The 20501-nt window shown below is 49.1% G+C and overlaps 1 protein-coding gene across 8 annotated transcripts in view; it reads left to right on the forward strand.

Annotated features, from left to right (window-relative positions):
- The first annotated feature begins 14105 nt into the window (after window positions 1-14105).
- Window positions 14106-20501, forward strand: part of ADAMTS7 (ADAM metallopeptidase with thrombospondin type 1 motif 7) — a 93468-nt gene continuing 87072 nt past the window's right edge. For 4 of the 8 annotated variants that reach the window (XM_084817630.1, XM_084817635.1, XM_084817637.1 and 1 more), the window contains exon 1: window positions 18389-19450. In XM_084817630.1, coding sequence (XP_084673756.1) covers window positions 18932-19450 — 519 coding nt within the window. In that variant the 5' untranslated portion in view covers window positions 18389-18931. Of the gene's footprint in view, window positions 16470-17416; window positions 17620-18388; window positions 19451-20501 lie in introns of those variants that run through there. The other 4 variants (XM_084817634.1, XM_084817638.1, XM_084817636.1 and 1 more) reach the window with 3 other exon arrangements.

Here is a 20501-nt window from a genome sequence, read left to right on the forward strand (position 1 = left end):
ACGAGGATCCGTGAAATCAAAATAGGGTCCTCATGATTTGATACGATTTTTAAAGAGGAGACCCCCCAAACCACCGTCCAGTCACGCAGCACCTCTGCCTCCGCAGACTGAACCAGAACAATCACGGATCCATTGCGCGCGGGTGCAGCCACAGTGCAAAAACCGGGATCCTTGGCAGGGATCCCCTTGATTTGATACGATTTTTGCAGAACAAATCCCCCAAACCACCACCATATCCCAGAGCACATCTGCCTCCACAAACCAAACCAGAAAAATCACGGATCTGCCAGTTGTGGGCACAGCCACAGTGCAAATAACAGGGATCTGAGGGTGGGGTCCTCTTGATTTCATTTTATTTATTTATTTATTACATTTCTATCTGGCCTTTTTTCTTCTTTGAGAAACCCAAGGTGGCGTACATAATTCTCTCCATTTTAGCCTCACAACAACAACCCTGTGAGGTAGGTTGGGCTGAGAGTCTGTGACTGGCCCAAAGTCACCCAGTGAGCTTCCATGGCTGAGTGGGGACTAGAACCCAGATCTCCTGGCTCCTAGTCCAACACTCTTGCCACTACACCACACTTGCTCTTTTACAGAGCAAATCCCCCACACCACAATCAAATTGCAGAACACATCTGCTTCCACAAACTGAACCAGAAAAATCAGGGATCTGCCACTCATGGGCACAGCCATGGCGCAAAAACATGAATCTAAGGCAGGGTTCCTTAGAGATCCTTACGATTTTTACAAGAATAATACCCGCAAACACTATCATATCACAGACCACATCTGCTTCCATCGACTGAGCCACGAAAATCGGGTCTGCCACTCATGGGCTCTGCCACAACACAAAAAAATGGTTTAGAGGCAGGGATCCGCAAGGATCCTCATTATTTTTACAAGGAAAATCCCCAAACCACAATCTAATAACAGACCACATCTGCCTCCATGGACTGGACCATGAAAATCACAGATCCACCACTCATGGGCACAGCCACAATGCAAAAACATGAATCTGAGGCCGGGATCCTCTTGATTTCATATGATTTTTACAAAGCAAATCCCCCAGACCACAATCAAATCAGAAAGCGCATCTGCCTCCACAGACTAAACCAGAAAAATCGGGGACCCACAGCTCATGGGCATAGCCATGGGGCAAAAATAGGGATCCGAGGCAGGGATCCTCATGATTTTTACAGGGGAAGGCCCCCAAAACACCATTATATTGCAGAACACATCTATGCCCAGGGAATGAGTGACAAAAACATAAGATTTGGGGCTTCATAGCACTGTCATGTTATAAAGCCATGGATAAGATGCACAATTCAGTATGGATCTCTGAATTTTTACATTGAGTCCCCCCTGCCCAACACCCCCACAATCAAAGCACAGAATTCATCTTTGTCCAAGTACGCACACTAAGAATCCCAGATCTTCTTCACCGCAAATGGTGTGAACCACTTATGTGAGGCATGGATCCTGATGGATCATCTGGATTTTATATGTACTGCATCCAAACTCATAGCTAAATCACAAAGCAAGTCCATGTCAGTGGCATGGATCCTATATTTCTCAGATCCAGGATGGCAAGAAATAAAATTGATTCAAGATGCAGTTCCTTATGGGTCCTCTGGATTTTAACATAGTGTCCCCACAAATACACCATTATAGTCAGAGGTCACATCCATGGCCACAGAACAAAGTATTAAACTTACTGATCCTGTACTTCATGGAGCAGGCGTGATGTAAAAACATGAATCCATAACAATCACACTCCCATGCCACAAAACATGGATCTGAGGCATGGATACTCATGATTCCCCTGGATTTTTATGGGGATGTCTCCAAAACCACCAAATCACAAATCATGTCTGTGTCCAGGGACTGAACCGTAGAAGGTCCTTGGGTCTGATCTGCTGATCTTCCCCCTTCCAGAAATGAGTGTTTCTGCTCATTTTGGATTGACCCCAGAAGTGCTAAATCACTGCTAGTGGCCACTTGTGGAACGAAATTGGTGGGGCTGGCCGCACACACAAGGGCTGCATTGGATTCTGCCTCTGGTCATGTAGGAATTAGAGACTGCAGCATACCAACAGTCAATTGGTTTTTTCTCTCCTTCCTCTCATATTGCAGTTGGACTAGTAGCCACCCAGTGATATTGCTGGACAGCTCCCAGGCCACTGTCAGGAGCCCATTTTCGGGAGCAAATTGTACCTATATTTTTTAAGCTGCATTGGCTCCTGGTATGTTTCCATGCCAAATTCAAAATGCTGGTCTTGATCTTTGAAGCATTACCGGCCTCAACCAATATTAAGTGAAGGACCAGGTGTCTCCATGTGATCAAGCCCACCTGTTTAAGATCTCTAGGAAGGGTTCTTCTTCACATTCTGCCACTTCAGTTAGTTTCATTGGTACAACTGACAGGATCTTCTCTGTGTTGGCAACAAAGCTTTGAAACTGTCTCCTGTGGGAGATGTGCCTGGCCTCCTCTCGTTCCACCTTGAGAAATGGTGAAGAGCATCCTTCTTCACCAGGCTTTTAATGATAATTGAAACTGCATTTTTATCCCCCTGAATCTCTCTTTGCTTTCTTATATTTGCTCTCTCTATATCTCTCTATGTTTGCTCTCTTTACAGACATTGGTGCTGTTTTGTATATTTTTATTTTATTTTGTAATTGTTGATGTTGTATTGCTAATTTATGTTGTATTGCTAACTGACTTGCCTCTTCTTAGCAGGAAAAGAGCAGAGAAATAAAATAACATACTTTTAGTTAGGGTTGTTGGCAAAATCTGCAATGGATTCAAATTATTTCAGATTTCTGTTCATCTGACCTGCGGATTCCGCTGCGAACCAGCTTCTTCTGCGAGGATTCTGTGGACTTCCAGACCATTCTTTTACTTTGAGGGAAGATTTGCATTACTGCTCATTAGCACTAATGCGTACTTGCAGTAATGTGTTAATGCACATTAGCACCCATGAGCATTACAAGTGGAAGATAATTCTCATAGAAAGTCATCCAATTCCATCAGTGAGTGGCCAATGGAATTAAAGAGATCTGACAAACACAGACGGAAAGGATCCAACAAAATCTGTACATCCCTACTTGTACAGTAGGGATTACCTGCAGGTGGATGTGAGCTGTAATTAGATGGTGGTCATGCCTCCAAAAACCATGAAGATCCGTTAGAGCTCGTGCCTCAGAGATGGGTTTTTATATCATCACGATTACGTGGTGGGGCTTGTGTGCAAGAATCACGAGGACCCTGCTTCTGATCCAAGCTTGCGCAGCATGGTGTGGCACAGCATGCTGGATCCATGCTGATTTTTATGGCGCACTCCATAGATAAGGGTGTAAAGTGTGACTTAGCATTTGATTTTAGGTGTTCCATGTAAAAACTATTAAGATGATTTATGAGGATCCATTCCTCGTGTACCTGTTGTTGTTCCATGGGAACACCTTTCTCTAATGGATACATGCTTTTTAGAGCCCAGCGGGTATAGAAGGATGAGAGCTGATTTGATTATGGATTTGGAGAAAGATACCTGGTAAACATCAAAACAATCCTGGGTTGTGAGTGTGGCAGCATGCTGGTGAACCACACTGCCTGATTGCCTCTGCTGTGAGTGGGAGCACAGAAACAACCCAGGGATGTTCTGGCCCCTTGCTAGTTTGTTGTGACATGAAACCAAGAACTCTGGTTTGCCTATTCACAATCAACCCAGAGAAATAAGCCATGGCTTGGTTTGGGGTTCTTTCTCAGGCTTGTTCTGGACGAGACAAGCCAGACTTCCTTGTTTGCACATTATGTCAAACAAGCCAAGGATGAAGGATTCCTGGATTCTTTAGGTACTCTCATTCACAGCAGGAGATCAGGCAGTGTGCAATAGCATGCTCACTCATTCCTAAAAACCCAGGGTTTTAAAAAAGTGATTACAGGATCCAGGATTTTTAAGGTTCAGTTCTGAGGATACATGCCTTGAATCAGTGTTTTTGTACTGTAGCAGAATGGTCAAGTATAGGATCAATAATTGGATTCAGTACATGGGCATCCATGTCAGCTATGATTTGACCATGGTTTCATGTGGATCCCATATAAAATTCCTATCCCTGTTTTTGTGACATGCCTGTCATGAGTGGCAGATCTGCCATTTTTCTGGTTAAGCCTGTGGAGGCAAATGTGCTCTGTGATATGATGGTGTTTTGAGGTATCTTTCTTGTAAAAATCATGAGGATCTCTGAAGATCCTTGCCTTGGATCAAGTTTTTGCGCTGTGGCTGCACCCACAAGTGGAAGGTCTGTGGTGATTTTTCTAGTTCAGTCAGTGGAGACATATGTGCTTTGTGATATGATGGTAGTTTGGGGGATTTGTTCTGTAAAAATCATACGAAATCAAGAGGATCCCTGTTTTTGCGCCGTGGCTGATCCATGATTTTTCTAGTTCAGTCCATGAAGACAGATGTGCTCTGTGGTATGATGGTATTTTGTGGGATTTGCTCTGTAGAAATCATATGAAACCAAGGGGATCCCTGCCAAGGATCCCTGCTTTTGTGCTGTGCCTGCGAGTGGTGGAGCTGTGATTTTTCTGGTTCAGTCCAAGGAGGCAAATGTTCTGCTATATGATGGTGCTTGGGGGTATCTTTCTTGTAAAAATCATGATGATCCCTAAGGTTCCCTGCATCGAATTCATGTCTTTGTGCGGTGGCTGCTGCGCCCAGGAGTGGCAGATCCATGAATTTTCTAGTTCAGTCCATGGAGGCAGGTGTGCTCTGTGATATGATGGTGTTTGGGGGTATATTTCTTTTAAAAAAATCATGAGGATCCCTGCAGATCCCTGTCTCGGATCCCTGTTTTTGCTCCATGGCTGCGCCCACAAGTGGCGGATTTGTGATTTTTCTGGTTCAGTCCGCAGAGGCAAATGTGTTCTGTGATATGATGGTGTTTGGGGGGTATTTTTCTTGTAAAAATCATGACGATCCCTGAGGATCCTTGCCTTGGATCAAGTTTTTGCGCTGTGGCTGCACCCACAAGTGGAAGGTCTGTGGTGATTTTTCTAGTTCAGTCGGCGGAGACATATGTGCTTTGTGATATGATGGTAGTTTGGGGGATTTGTTCTGTAAAAATCATACGAAATCAAGAGGATCCCTGTTTTTGCGCCATGGCTGCACCCACGAGTGCGGATCCCGGATTTTTCCGGCTCATCCCATGGAGACAGATGTGCTGTGTGAATGGGCGGTAGTTTGGGGGGGTCTCCCCTTTAAACATCGTGCGAAATCGTGAGGGTCCCGGTTTGATTCCGCGGAGCCTCGTTTCCCTTCCTAGGCAGATGGCGCCGCAGCGGGGCGCAGGCCGCCGAGCACGAGGGGCGCGGCGGGCGGGAAGAGCCGCTGCCTGGGCGGCCCGCGAGCAGAGCGGCGAAGCGGCGCCGGCCGCGCTCCACCGGAGCCCCGCCGGGCTGGCTCCTCCGCGGGCCCTGCTCCGCAGCCCCGCCCTCGGCGCCGGGCCGGGCGGGCGCTGTCTGCGGTGCTGGCGCGGCGGCCACGGGCCCCGCGACGCGGCGGGCCCGGGAGCGCTCTGCCGCGCAGGCGGGGGCGGCCCGCCGGGGCAGGCGGGAGGCAGCGGCGAGCCGCGCGCCCGCCGCGCTTTTGGTGGCGAGGCACTCGGGAGCGAGGGCAGCCTCGCAGCGCGGCGGGCCCTGGCCACGGGCTCAGCGAGCGGGAAGCCGACGGAGGGCCGCAGGACGGCGCCCCAGATCCGAGCGAGGCGGTCGGCGCGCCCGGGCCTGGGGAGCGCAGGAGGGCGACGCGAGCGAATTCACGCACGACCTGCCGGGGCCGCGCGCCGCTGGGAGCGGGCGCCTCCGGGGGCCCAGGCGCGCCTGGCTTGACGCTGCGGGCCCCGTCCTTTTTCATCCGCCCGCGGAGCGCTCCCGTTTCCTTCCAGCACCGGTCTCTGGACAAAGATCTTTAGCCGCAGCTACGGTGCACCAATTCAGCCGCGCCATCCCACAGGCAGCACGAACCCTGGTTCCCGAGCCTGGTTCCAGGCATGCTCGCAGAAGGCCCCAGGCTCAGTCCCGGCACTCCACCCAGGAGAGAATCCGGCCTGAAGCCCGGGGAGCTGCTGCCAGTCAGTGTCGACAGTACTGGAATAGGTGGGCCAACGGTCTGACTCAGTATAGCGCAGCTTCCTGCGTTCCTAGGTTAGGCATCACGCCGACCCGTGAGTAAGCTTCCTCCACCATCGTTTGGCATGCCTGTTGCGCTAATGAGTGCTACTGGCTTCTAGTGTGGTACTCATTCTTTCGACTGCACATTCAGTTCACAGAGACTGTTCAATAAATGTGTATTATCTTATGGGGATCCTTCTGGACTGAAAGGCTGGATAGAACACAAGCACACAAACCAGTGGCAGTCAGTCCCTGACCCGCTTCTTCTTTCTGATGTCTGCCTACTTGCTGTCTCCTCCTCCTCGTATTTATTTATTTATTTATTTATTCAATTCATTTCTATACCGCCCAATAGCCGAAGCTCTCTGGGCAGTTCACAAAAATTAAAACCAAACAACACACAATAAAACAATTTAAAATATATAGAACATTAAAACCACAATATAACAATACAACCACAATAAAACCTAGCAGCAGTGCAGGAGTTTAAAATATAGATTTAAAATGGCAAAGATAAAAATTTAGAAAGCTAAAATGCTAAAATGCCTGGGAAAATAAAAAGGTCTTCACCTGGCGCCGAAAGGAGTACAATGTAGGCGCCAGGCGAACCTCACTAGGGAGCTCATTCCAGAGCCGGGGTGCCACAGCAGAAAAAGCCCTCCTCCTAGTAGCCACCCGCCTCACTTCCTTTGGCAGGGGCTCACGGAGAAGGGCCGCTATGATGATCTTAAGGTCCGGGCAGGCACATATGGGAGGAGGCGATCCTTCAGGTAACCTGGCCCCAAGCCGTTAAGGGCTTTGAATGTTAACACCAGCACATTGAATCGGGCCCAGAAATGGACTGGCAGCCAGTGCAGCTGGAAAAGTACTGGCGTAATATGAGCTCACAGGCCAGTCCCTGTTAACAATCTTGCTGCGCTATTTTGGACCAGCTGAAGTTTCCGGACCGTTTTCAAAGGCAGCCCCACGTATAACGCATTGCAGTAATCCAGATGAGAAGTTATCAGAGCATGGATAACTGTAGCAAGGCTATCTCTGTCCAGATAAGGGCGTAGTTGGTATACCAGCCTAAGCTGATAAAAAGTGCTCCATGCCACTGAGTCCACCTGTGCCTCAAGTAACAGTTCTGGATCCAAGAGCACCCCCAAACTACGAACCTGATCCTTTAGGGGGCGCGCAACCCCCTCCAGAACAGGTTGAATATCACCTAGCCAGGCAGACGAACCACCCACTAACAGTACCTCCGTCTTGTCTGGATTGAGTTTCAGTTTATTAGCCCTCATCCAGTCCATTACCGTGCCCAGGCACTGATTCAGAACAGCCACTGCCTCACCTTGGTTTGATGAGAAAGAGAGGTAGAGCTGGGTGTCATCTGCATATTGATGGCACCTCAGTCCACACCTCCGGATAACCTCCCCCAGCGGTTTCATGTAGATGTTAAACAGCATGGGGGATAAAATAGAGCCCTGTGGAACCCACAGTGGTTTTTTGTGAACCGCCCAGAGAGCTTCGGCTATTGGGCGGTATAGAAATGAAATAAATAAATAAACCCCATGGCACAATTGCCATGGCACAGAGCAATAATCCCCCAGCACCACCTTCTGGAATCGGCCATCCAAGTAGGAGCGGAACCACTGTAGTGCAGTGCCTCCAATTCCTAACCCAGACAACCTATCCAGAAGGATACCATGGTCGATGGTATCGAGAGCCGCTGAGAGGTCCAGGAGAATCAACAGGGTCGCATTCCCCTTGTCCCTCTCCTGGCAGAGGTCATCCCACAGGGCGACCAAGGCAGTTTCCGTTCCAAAACCAGGCCTGAAGCCCGATTGAAATGGATCTAGATAATCCATTTCATTCAAGAGTGCCTGGAGCTGTCCTACAACCACCCGCTCAAGCACCTTGCCCAGGAAGGGGATGTTGGCCACTGGCCTATAATTGTTAACATCCTCTGGGTCCAGGTTAGGCTTTTTCAGGAGTGGTCTAATTCCTGCCTCTTTTAAAGCGGCAGGCACCACTCCCTCTCTCGAGGAATTTACAACCTCCTGGACCCAGCCGGACAACCCCTCCTTGTTTGATTTAATAAGCCATGAAGGGCAAGGGTCAAGCACACAAGTGGTCGATCGGACTTGGCCAAGCACCTTGTCCGCATCCTCAGGCCTCAGTAACTGAAACTCATCCAATAAAACTGGACCAGATGGTGCTCTGAATGCCTCTACCAATGGAACTGCATTAATGGTGGTGTCCAATTCATGACGAATCTGAGTGACTTTATCCTCAAAGTGCCGTGCAAACTCGTCACAGCGTGCTACTGAGGGTTCCACCGTCTCTCTCCCTGGCCCAGAACGTAACAGGCCGCAAACCACTCGGAAAATCTCCGCTGGACGACACTGAGAAGATGCAATGCTGGTGGAAAAGAACTGTCTCTTTGCCACCCTCACCGCCACAGAGTAGGCTCGATAGTGGGCTCTTACCTGTGTTCGGTCAGACTCAGCACGAGTTTTCCTCCACCTGCGTTCTAGCCGTCTCCCCTCCTGCTTCATGGCCCTCAGCTCAGGTGTATACCAAGGAGCTGGCCGGGCTCTGCTCAGAGGGAGAGGGCGCTTGGGCGCGATCGTGTCAACCGCCCGAGTCATCTCTGCATTCCACAGAGCGACCTGGGCTTCGACAGGAGCACCAGCCATACCAGCAGGAAAATCCCCCAGAGCCCTCTGGAATCCATCAGAATCCATTAATCTCTTCTCTCTGAGGTCCCAACACTCCCCACTGACTTTCCTCCCCTTGCTCTTTCCCTCCCCTCTCCGTCTTCCCCTTGCCCTGCATCTCAGCATGTTACAGGAGCAGGCCTGGCAGGCACCCTCAGCTGCTGCTACCCAGCCATTTTTTCTGCCATCGGGGCTCCGGGCTGGGTCATTTCTGGGAGAGAGCGCAGGACAGGAAGGCCTGGCATGTGGTCACGAAGAGTCGGACACGACTGAACAATTAATTATTCTGTAAACCACCGAGAGAGCTTCTGCTGTGGTGTGGTATAGAAATGTAATTAAGAATAATGATAATAATAATATTGACGTTGTGGCCCTGTGTTAACAATGCGTCTGGCCAATTGCATTCTGCCATTATAACCAGAAATTAGCGGGGCTTAGGTTCTATGGCATATACTCAGAAAAAGGCTGAGGGGATTGATCTGGAACTTGGAAGTGTTTGAGAGATTCGTTTGATTTTGAAGTAGAAACAGCTTATTTGTAGTGTTGCAGAAATCAGAGTCGGAGAGACCACGGAGTGAAGGAAAAAGAGTTTTTCTTTATTAACGTGTGGGCTTTATGGCTGGAATCACTTCCAAAGAGCCAAAAGCCCCGATTTACATCAGCAGATTTTTTTTCTAGATATTGTAACACATAGGAAACGGCTCCTCCTCTCCCTCCCATGTAGGGTTGCAGTCCTCAACATTTCCTCTCCTAGCACCATTGTTTATATCCCAGGAAATGGGTTATAGGGCATAAGCAGAGAACATGATTTACAACTCTATGCTGACCTTAGCCTTGTTGACAAGATAAGAAATTCCTGCGTCTCTTTAGCTTGCAAAATGTATTCGAGGGAGAAAGAGCTCAGCAAAGGCATGAGGCTACTTAGTCTGACCCTCTACATTGCTACTACAGTAGGAGCTTGATGAGTGACCAGAGGTTTGACAGGTATTGTCCATTTTCTTTCCATAGACTTTGCTGGGGTTATATTTTATAGGTTTGTTTCTCCATTTGTGCAGCATCTTTTGGGAAACAGTTTGTTGTGTCAGGTTAGAGGAAGGTCAGCTGTGTGCAGTGCCATAGTAGTACTGTAAAATATTGATAGTTTTTCTTTAAAATGTGATTTCTCCCCCATTTTATCCTATGAAGTTCGTAAGATCTGTCCATGGGCATGCCCAGAACAATCCCATAGGAGGGCAGGGTATAGTGGTTACCAGGGAGATGAAATAACATGGGGTGGAGTTTATTATGTCAGTTTTAAGGTTAGGCACTGGGGAGACAGTGAGGTTTGGCTGGAAAATAGAAGCTGCAGCGTTAATTCTACTTTAAATTATAAATTATTTATTCTGTTATTGTTATTATACTGCAGGGGTAGGGAACCAAACTGTGGGTCTTTTTAAAGTATAACAAAAGTCAACACATTCTGAAATCCAGCTTTCCCAGGGTTTTCCCTGACACAGCCACTCTCTATGACTGTATATGGAATGATATTTCTTTACTGAAGAATCTAGGACTTCTTGTTTGAGAGACAGAGAGTAGTGTACCTTCCTATGTGGTCTCTTAAGAACTACACATCCCAGAATTCTTTAGTTCATTGGCATTTTCTGTTCACATGCAAGAAGCCATTTCTACTGCTAAATTTATAGTTCCCAGAAGGCCCCAAAATTTACAGTTCCCAAAAGAAGACAAATCTCCTTTTTGGCCCAGAAAATATGTAAATAAGCTATGCTTAATTTACAAGTTTATAAGCCTATCAGAGATTATACCACTGGGGTTTTGTGATAATTTTTTTCAGACTTTTGGACATTTATAGAGTAGTGCTAAATTTCCTGGAATAATAATCAACAGTTCATATTAGAATGCATACCTCACGATATGTCTTTGTTGGAATAAATGTGTGCTTCAAAATGTATATTAAAGTGTCTGTATGTGAATTCTCAGGAACATAAGAAGAGCCCTGCTGGATCAGACCAAGGTTTATCTAGCCCAGCATTCTATTCACACAGTGGCTGAGCAGCTGCCCATGAGAAACCCACAAGCAGGACATGAGTGCAACAGCACCCTCCTGCCCATGTTCCCCAGCAACTGGTGTACATAGACATACTGCCTCTGATCCTGGAGGTAGCCTATAGCCATCAGGACTAGTAGCCATCTACAACCTTATCCTCCATGAATTTGTCCAATCCCCTTTAAAGCCATCCAAATTGGTGGCCATCACTCCCTCTTGTGGTAGCAAATTCCATAGTTCAACTATTTATTTATTTAAAATATTTCTTGGCTGCCTTTCAGGGCAGAAGCCCTCCCAAGGCAGCTTAGAACAATAAAATACATAAAAACAATTAAAATATTAAAAGTGATAAAAATATAAAAACAAGAAAAACAACAGTAACAGTCAACAATAAAACCAACAACGATGTATTAGGGTCACAGATAATCAAAATCAATATAAAATATATATAACTCAATTAAAACTAGTACAGTAACAAAATGCAATGTGTGAGATTCCTTCTCTAAAGAAAATAACATTTTTTCCTGGTCTGCGTTGAAATCATGAAAAACCTGGCAACCAATCTCACAAGAAGCCACATCCCTTGAGCAAGTTGATACTGAAGAGGTGGAGCTACTTCCTGAGAAGGCTGTTATTAGTGGGGAAATTAGCTTTTCTCCGCATTCCCTATAGAAGTTACAATATAAGAAAATGTGTTGAACTGTGTGAAGAAGTCCTTCCTTTTATCTGTCCTGAATCCCCCACCAATCAGCTCCACAGGATGACCCCGGGTTCTAATATTATATGAGAGGGAGAAAAAATGTCTCCCAATCCACATTTTCCACACCAGGCATAATTTTGTACACCTCTAGCATGCCCCCCCCCTTTTTTCCCAGGTTAAACAATCCCAGCTGCTGTAACCTTTCCTCATTGAGGAAATGGAGTTACTCCAGCCCCTTGATCATTTTAGTTGCCCTTTTCTGCACTTCTTCCAAATCTATCATTTCTTTTTTGAGGTGCAATGACCAGAACTGTATACAGTATTCTAAGTGTAGCTGCACCGCAGATTTATGTAAGGGCAATATGATCTTGCCCCTTCATGGATCACTGCCTTGTTGTGGCGAAGGGGCTTGCATAACTCAGTGAAGCCATGAGCTATGCCATGCAGGGCCACCCAAGACGGACAGGTCATGGCAGAAAGTTCTGACAAAATGTGGTCCACTGGAGAAGGAAATGGCAACCCACTCCAGTATTCTTGCCAAGAAAACCCCATGGAACGTATCACAAGGCTAAAAGAGATGACGCCGGAAGATGAGCCCCTCAGGTCGGAAGGTGTCCAATATACTACTGGGGAAGAGCAGAGGGTATTTCCAAGTAGCGCCAGAAAGAGTGAAGCAGCTGGGCCAAAGCCGAAAGGACACTCAGCTGTGGATGTGTCTGGTGGTGAAAAGAAAGTCCAATGCTGTAAAGAACAATATTGTTTAGGAACCTGGAATGTAAGATCAATGTAAGAATGTAAGATCAATGAATCAAGGAAAGCTGGAGGTGGTCAGACATGAGATGGCAAGATTGAACATCGACATCTTGGGAATCAGCAAACTAAAATGGACAGGCATGGGCGAATTTAATTCAGGTGACCATCATATCTACTACTGTGGGCAAGAATCCCTTAGAAGAAATGGAGTAGCACTCATAGTCAACAAAAGGATGGGAAAAGCAGTACTGGGGTACAATCTCAAAAACGAAAGAATGATCTCAGTACGAATCCAAGGCAAACCATTTAACATCACAGTAATTCAAGTCTATGCCCCAACCACTGATGCCGAAGAAGCTGAGGTTGATCGGTTCTATGAAGACCTACAGCACCTTCTAGAACTAACACCAAAAAAAGGTGTCCTCTTCATCATAGGGGATTGGAATGCTAAAGGAGGAAGTCAAGAAATCACCGGGATAACAGGCAGGCATGGCCTTGGTGTACAAAATGAAGCAGGACAAAGGCTCCTAGAGTTTTGCCAAGAGAACACGCTGATCATAGCAAACACTCTTTTCCAACAGCACAAGAGACGACTCTACACATGGACATCACCAGATGGTCAATATCGAAATCAGATTGATTATGTACTTTGCAGCCAAAGATGGAGAAGCTCCATACAGTCAGTAAAAACAAGACCTGGAGCTGACTGTGGCTCAGATCGTGAGCTCCTTGTTGCAAAATTTCAGCTGAAATTGAAGACCGTAGGGAAAACCACTAAACCGTTCAGGTATGACCTAAATCATATCCCTTATGAATATACAGTGGAGGTGAGGAATAGATTTCAGGGATTAGACCTGATAGACAGAGTGCCTGAGGAACTATGGACGGAGGTCCGTAACATTGTTCAGGAGGCAGCAACTCAATCCATCCCAAAGAAAAAGAAATGCAAGAAAGCCAAGTGGCTGTCTGAGGAGGCTTTACAAGTAGCTGAGGAAAGAAGGGAAGCGAAAAGCAAGGGAGAAAGGGGAAGATATATCCAACTGAATGCAGAGTTCCAGAGAATAGCAAGGAGAGACAAGAAGGCCTTCTTAAATGAACAGTGCAAAGAAATCGAGGAAAACAACAGAATGGGAAAGACTAGAGATCTCTTCAAGAAAATCGGAGATCTCAAGGGAACATTTTGTGCAAAGACGGGTATGATAAAGGACAAAGAAGGCAGGGACCTAACAGAAGCAGATGAGATTAAGAAGAGGTGGAAAGAATACACAGAAGAACTATACAGGAAAGATCTTAATGTCCCTGATAGCCATGATAGTGCAGTCACTGAACTTGAGCCGGACATCCTAGAGAGTGAAGTCAAGTGGGCCTTAGGAAGCATTAGTAACAACAAAGCTAGCGGAGATGACAGTATTCCAGCTGAGCTATTTAAGGTCCTAAAAGATGATGCTGTTAAAGTGCTGCGCTCAATATGCCAACAAATTTGGAACACTCAACAATGGCCGCAAGACTGGAAAAGGTCAGTTTACATTCCAATTCCAAAGAAGGGCAACGCCAAAGAGTGTTCAAACTACCGCACAATTGCGCTCATTTCACATGCCAGCAAGGTGATGCTCAAAATCCTACAAGCTAGGCTTCAGCAGTATGCGAACCGAGAACTACCGGAAGTACAAGCTGGGTTTCGAAGAGGCAGAGGAACTAGAGATCAAATCGCCAACTTTCGCTGGATCATGGAGAAAGCAAGAGAATTCCAGAAAAACATCTATTTCTGCTTCATTGACTACGCTAAAGCCTTTGATTGTGTGGATCACAACAAACTCTGGCAAATTCTTAGTGATGGGAATAACAGACCACCTTACCTGTCTCCTGAGAAACCTGTACGAGGGTCAAGAAGCAACAGTAAGAACCAGACATGGAACAACCGATTGGTTCAAAATTGGGAAAGGAGTACGACAAGGCTGCATTTTGTCACCCTGCTTATTTAACTTATATGCAGAGTACATCATGAGAAACGCCGGGTTGGATGAATCACAGGTCGGAATTAAGATTGCTGGGAGAATTATCAACAACCTCCGATACGCAGACGATACCACCCTAATGGCAGAAAGCGAAGAGGATCTAAAGAGCCTCTTGTTGAGAGTGAAAGCAGAGAGTGCAAAAGCTGGTTTGAAACTCAATATTAAAAAACGAAGATCATGGCATCTGGCCCCATCACTTCCTGGCATATAGAAGGGGAAGAAATGGAAGCTGTGACAGATTTTATTTTCTTGGGCTCCAAGATCACCGTAGACGGTGACTGTAGCCATGAAATTAAAAGACGCTTGCTCCTTGGGAGGAAAGCTATGGCAAACCTAGACAGCATAGTAAGAAGCAGAGACATCACCTTGCCGACAAAGGTCCGTCTAATCAAAGCTATGGTTTTCCCAGTAGTAATGTATGGCTGTGAGAGCTGGACTATAAATAAGGAAGGCTGAGCGCCGAAGAATTGATGCTTTCGAACTGTGGTGCTGGAGAAGACTCTTACGAGTCCCCTGGACTGCAAGGAGGTCAAATCAGTCCATCCTAAAGAAAATCAACCCTGAGTGCTCATTGGAAGGACAGATACTGAAGCTGAAGCTCCAATATTTTGGCCACCTAATGCGAAGAGAAAACTCTCTGGAAAAGACCCTGATGCTGGGAAAGACTGAAGGCAAAAGGAGAAGGGGATGGCAGAGGATGAGATGGCTAGATAGCATCACCGATGCAATGAATATGAATTTGAGCATGCTCCGGGAGAGAGCACAGGACCGGAAGGCCTGGCATGCTATGGTCCATGGGGTCACGAAGAGTTGGACATGACTGAGCGACTGAACAACAACATGATCTTGGCATATTTTAATTCCTTTTCTGATTATACCTAACATAGACTTTGCCTTTTTCAAAGCCGCTGAACACTGGGTCGACATTTTCATTGAACTGTCCACCACAACCCCGAGATCTCTTTCTTGGTCAGTCATCGCTAGCTCAGCTCCCATCAAGTTATACTTGAAGCTGGGATTTTTTGCCCCAACATGCATCACTTTACATGTGCTTTCACTGAACTGCATTTGCATTTTGATGCCCATTCCCCCAGTTTGGAGAGATCCTTTTGGAGCTCCTCACAATCCCTTTATAACAACCTAAATAATTTGATGTCATCAGAAAACTTGGCTACTTACTTTTCTAAAAGGTATGTGAGGGCCAAAACAGATGTTAAAGGTGTACCTGGCAGCTACAGCTTTTTCATTTTTACTCTAGAGTAGGGAAGGGCCACCTATCCAGTTTGGGATCCTATCAATGTAGGCAGGGGTCTTTAACCCTTTCTCCCCTGCTATGGGCCTGTTCCAGAATTGTGGGTGGAGGAGACCTGCAATTTCTATTGCAAAACATTGATCCCAAAAGCAAATAGATCAGTATTTTGCAATAGAAACTACAAGTGCCCCTGATTCAAACTGGGCCCATAGTGAGGGATTAAAGATGCGCTACCCCATGCCCCCTGATCTGAACTGGAGCCCCTGCCCCTACTCTAGACTTTTTTTTTTAATGGTGTAGCTGGTAGCTACATCTTTAAAGTAATGTCTGTTGGCTCTGATTTCTTATTATATTTCTTCCTCTCTTTTTCCACTGAGTTTCTCATTTTCAGTTTCAAGTGTGCATGATCAGAGCATTGTAGATCTGGACTTCTCAAAACATAAGCAAATTCAATAAAGAAAAAAACCTTTTTGTGTAACGTGTTACAGGCTTTCCATCTTCCCTCAAGCTCCAAAATGCCAAGCAGTTACAGGTGTTAAGGGTGATGCCATGCCCTTAACAGATGCATTATTTAGGCAATATGCAGATGGAATGGCATCCCATGCTGTGGTTAGTTCCAGCTCCACCGCTGCCTTGGAGCTGGATGGCTGTCAGTGGCAGAGTGCTGGACCGAAGTCCCAGACGAGTCTGTTTGTGAGAATAGACACATGAAGTCGATGCACCTGAGGCTGCTGTTCCACCTCACAAGTACCCAACTGGCAACCAATACCATCTCTATAAAATGACAGCCTTGGGAGGAGCCCTGGAGGTCATGTAGTCCATCCGCTGCCACAGGTAAAGCCTTTCAAAGCATCATGTTCACTAGGCTCCGCAGCAACCATCCCTCCACCTCGCCTTTCCAGGGCTTGCTTCTGGAAGGAGCAGCGGGCGCCTGAGCCCCGGCGAATGGCTCCTGGGGTGACAGCAGCCCCGTCCTCAGCAGCAGGGCTGCTGCAGTGGGTGGGTGTGCGGGGCTTGGCCAGACTGAGCTCCCCGGGGTTGCTGGTGCAAGGGGAATCTTGGGGGCTTGGTGGTGAGGCCCCCTTTGTTGGGGAAGCTGAGGGTGGGCTAGGGGGGGCTTGTGGGCAGGTGGAGTATTTGGGGTGAAGTGGGAGGGGAAACTGGCTCCCCTGGTGGTGAAGCAGGAGTGAAGCGGGTGGGCGGGAAGGGCCCCCTCTATCATTTGCTTGTTTTAAACTATTTTAACGGTAGAACCCTTGTTAGGTTTCTTAGACGCCTTGTTCAACTTACAACAAAATTAAAACATACGACATTTAAAACAGCTAAAACGGTTATTATCGGGGGGGGGATATATGCCAGGTCGCTCTGCTCCACTCCCCACGCCGGGAAAGCAGGAGAAGACCTGGGTTCAAATCCGCCTCCCGAACAGCCTCCTCCGCGAGCTGCGCCCCGTTTGGCCGGGTCCTCCCGCCCGGCGCCGGGGCCCTCCAGGAAAGGAGGCGGGGGAGGCCCGCCGGGTCCCCCGCCCTGCGAGGAAGGCCCTTCGCGCGGCCTGCCACCGGGAGAGCAGGAGGGCCGCCGAGAGCCCCGGGCCCAGGGCGGCGCTCAGGCGCTGGCTCGCCGGCCGAGCCCCGCGGCTTCTCCGGGGGCCGGGCCGGGCCGGCCTGGCGCGGCGCCGCGGCCCGGCAGCCGCCCGCCTCTCGCCACGCGGGGGCGCCGAGGCCGCTTCGCGGCGCCTGCCCCCCCGGCTGGCTCCGGGCGCGGAGGCGGAGCCGGGGGCGCCGCCGGCATGGAGCACCCGGGGGCCGCCTGCGCCGCTGCCCAGAGCCGGGCTGCTCCGCGGGCGGCGGCGGCGGCAGCAGCGACCCCGGCGCCGGCCGCGCGCCCCCGCGGACGCCGCTCCTGAGGCGCGCGATGGCCCTGCCGCTGCTCCTGGCGGCCGCGGCCGCCGTCCTGGCCCGCGGGGGCTGCGCGGGGCCGCGAGGTGGGTGAGGCGGAGCGCCGGCGGCGGCGCCTCTCGGCCCGAGCCGCGGCTGGTCGCGGGGCCTCGTGGCGCGACCGGGGATCGAACGCGGCAGGCGACGGTGCGCAGCGCGTGCCCAGGGGCCCCCGTCCTCCGCCCCGCAGGGCCGGTCTGAGGAGGCCGGGGCGGGCCGCGGGAGGCGCGGCGTCGGGCGCCCCGGGCGCGTCCTGCGGGGCGGCGCGGCCCTGCTCCCCCGGCTTGCTTGGTGCGCGGGGCCCCGCGGCGGACAAAGGGGCCGCCCTCGCTTGGGAGCCCGCGCGCCCCGCTGCCTCCCCGGCCCCGGACCGTGTCCTCGGGCAACAGCGGAGCGGGAGCCCTGCGGCCGGACTGGCCATTCCTGCGTGGGGCGCCCGCCTCCTCGCGCCCCGCGCGCGCGCCGCTTTTGTGCCGCGGGGTCCTCTCCAGAAGGCGCTCCTGCGGGGGGGGGGGGCTGTGCCGCGGCTTGGAGCCCGGTGCTGCGCAGGCTCCTCAACTCTCCTCGGCGAGCGGAGCGGACTCGGGTCGAGGGCTTGGCAAGCCCGCTCTTGGCCCCCGTGGGGCTGCAGAGGCGCCTGCCCGCAGCCCCGGGGTTCGCCACCCCGATGCTGACCGCTCAGCGCACAGGTTCGAGTCCGGCCCACGCAAGGATGAGGCGGGCGGGCGGGCGTGGGGGGTGATGGAGGGTCTGAGCCATGCAGGTTCCTCTGGCCGGGCTGGGGCTGCATCGGTGGGGTCTGAGGAGGCCGGACCCGCCAGTCCTCCCAAACACAGTTTGCACCTTGGTTGGTGTGCTGATGCCAAAGGCGCCTTCTTGAGCTTGTTGGGAGGAAGGAAGGAAGGAAGGAAGGGCAAAATCTAAATCTTAAAAACTCTTGTCTTTAAAAAGTCGTATCTGAAAATGAGTGGGACAGCAGGGCCTGCTGAAACAATTAATTCCTCTCTTCCCTCCCCATTGCTTTTTCCTTGTGTGTCGGGGCTTTTCCAGTTGTAAGCCTGTGGGCAGGGACTGTCTTGTTTAACTGAGTATATGTAAGCCACTTTTGGGCTGAGGAGCAGCATAAAAATATTTCAAATAAATAATAAGAATCAGTAAATAATACAATGAGAGCCCAGTGGCTGTCCCAGATGTTGGAGATTTGGGGCAGAGTGAGGGATGTTGGCCTAATCTTAGTTTGAACAATTATGTCTATTTTCAGTATTCATCTGAATTGCCCACCCTGTGCCCCAAGTAGTATTTGTAATTCTAGGCCTGGGCATGTTTGTGCGTTTGTCTCCTTAAGAAGTAGATAGCAAAATGGGCACTTTTTATATTAAATATAAACCACTGTCCCACCCCCAACATATGAGTGAGGCATACAACCATATAAAAATGAGCACATTGGCTGCAGAATGCCTTGAGAGGGACTGGTGCTTTCTCTTTCCAGCTGATCCTTTCAACTTGTCTGCTGCAGGCACAGGATCAGTTCCCATGCAAGATCCTGGATACGACATTGTTCACCCTGTCAAGGTGGATGAGAGAGGCGTCTTCCTCTCCTACAACCTGTCCCACCGTTTGCTCTCCAAAAGGGCCCTTTTCGCCCAGAGTCGCCCACTGGCTTTCTACAGACTGTACCACAGAGGGCAGCAGCTGAGGTTCAACCTGAGCCTGAACAGCCACCTCCTGGCTCCTGGCTTTGTTAGCGAGAGACGCTATGGAGGCCTAGCTCATGCCAAGATCCAGGCTTACAACCGGAACTCATGTCACATGATTGGGTCAGTTCAGAACCAGGAGCAAGAAAGCGGATTGGCTGCTCTTAGCACATGTGATGGGCTGGTAAGTGTCTGTGGTTCTCTTGTCTGTATGGCTTGGAGGCAGACATGGTGCCTGGCCTTGATCCATCGCAGACCTGGAACCTTCCCCAACAGTAAGATCAAGTGCTGTTAGCTGGCCTTCACTCAGGATTCCTCCACTGTTGTTTTTGTACAACATCCAACACAGCGGTTGTTCTGTAATTATATGTCTCTTGTCCCTTTCAGACTTGGTTTTTAATAAACACGTTTCATTTTTAGAGATTGTCCTTAAAAAACAAACAATACCGCACACATGCCCTGGAATTTTTGCAGAGGATTTCACATGAAACATGCATGTGAATCCATTACCAGAGACACTGGAGTCTTCATTCTGTTCTCATCCTACTTATTTCCCCAGTGTGTTTTCACAGGGAGGAAAATAATCAAGGGGCTGGTGATGTCTGATCCTGGAAAGATTTCTTATAGTTGGTTCGGGTCAATGAGAGTCAACAGACTTGTGGAAGTGGAGGCTGGGGAGGAAAAAATCCTGCCTCTTCAGCAGGGTGCAGATCCAAACCTATCTTGCTGGTTCTGCAGATTTTTCAGTCCCCAGTCTGACTACTATGGGGAAAAACCAAAGTTCCAGGTGGTTGCCAGCTTCTTAACAACTCTGTTCCTATGCCTTCAGCAGCAGCCTGAGACTCAGTAAGTTAAAGCTTCTCTTGGCACTAGTGGCGAAAACTGCTGAATTTCTGCATGTTAGGCTGCTCTTACAGGCACAGGAGCAATGCCTATTGAAAAAAAAAGTTGGCAGGGCTAGGTTGGAGAGAGAGAGAGAGAGAGAGAGAGAGAAGCTGTTAAGGGGCCTTTGCTTACTAAGCCTGAGCAGCTCTTGTCAACTAAAGAGTCTCAGCTTGTTCTGAGGGGCTAGCAGTTCTTCTGTGCTCTCCCTGAGGGAAGCAGCTTAGCCATGGTGTTTCAGTCTTTTTGTTCTTTAATGTCGCCTAATTTGGACCAAATAGGCTGAAACCTATTTGCTTGCCATTATTGTATGACAATTTTTGCAAACCTTTAGCCTGTGCAGATTGATGTAT

The sequence above is a fragment of the Heloderma suspectum genome, chromosome 11 (assembly GCF_057233095.1).
Source record: "Heloderma suspectum isolate Gila_16-S chromosome 11, 16-S_ref, whole genome shotgun sequence".
NCBI lineage: Eukaryota > Metazoa > Chordata > Lepidosauria > Squamata > Helodermatidae > Heloderma > Heloderma suspectum.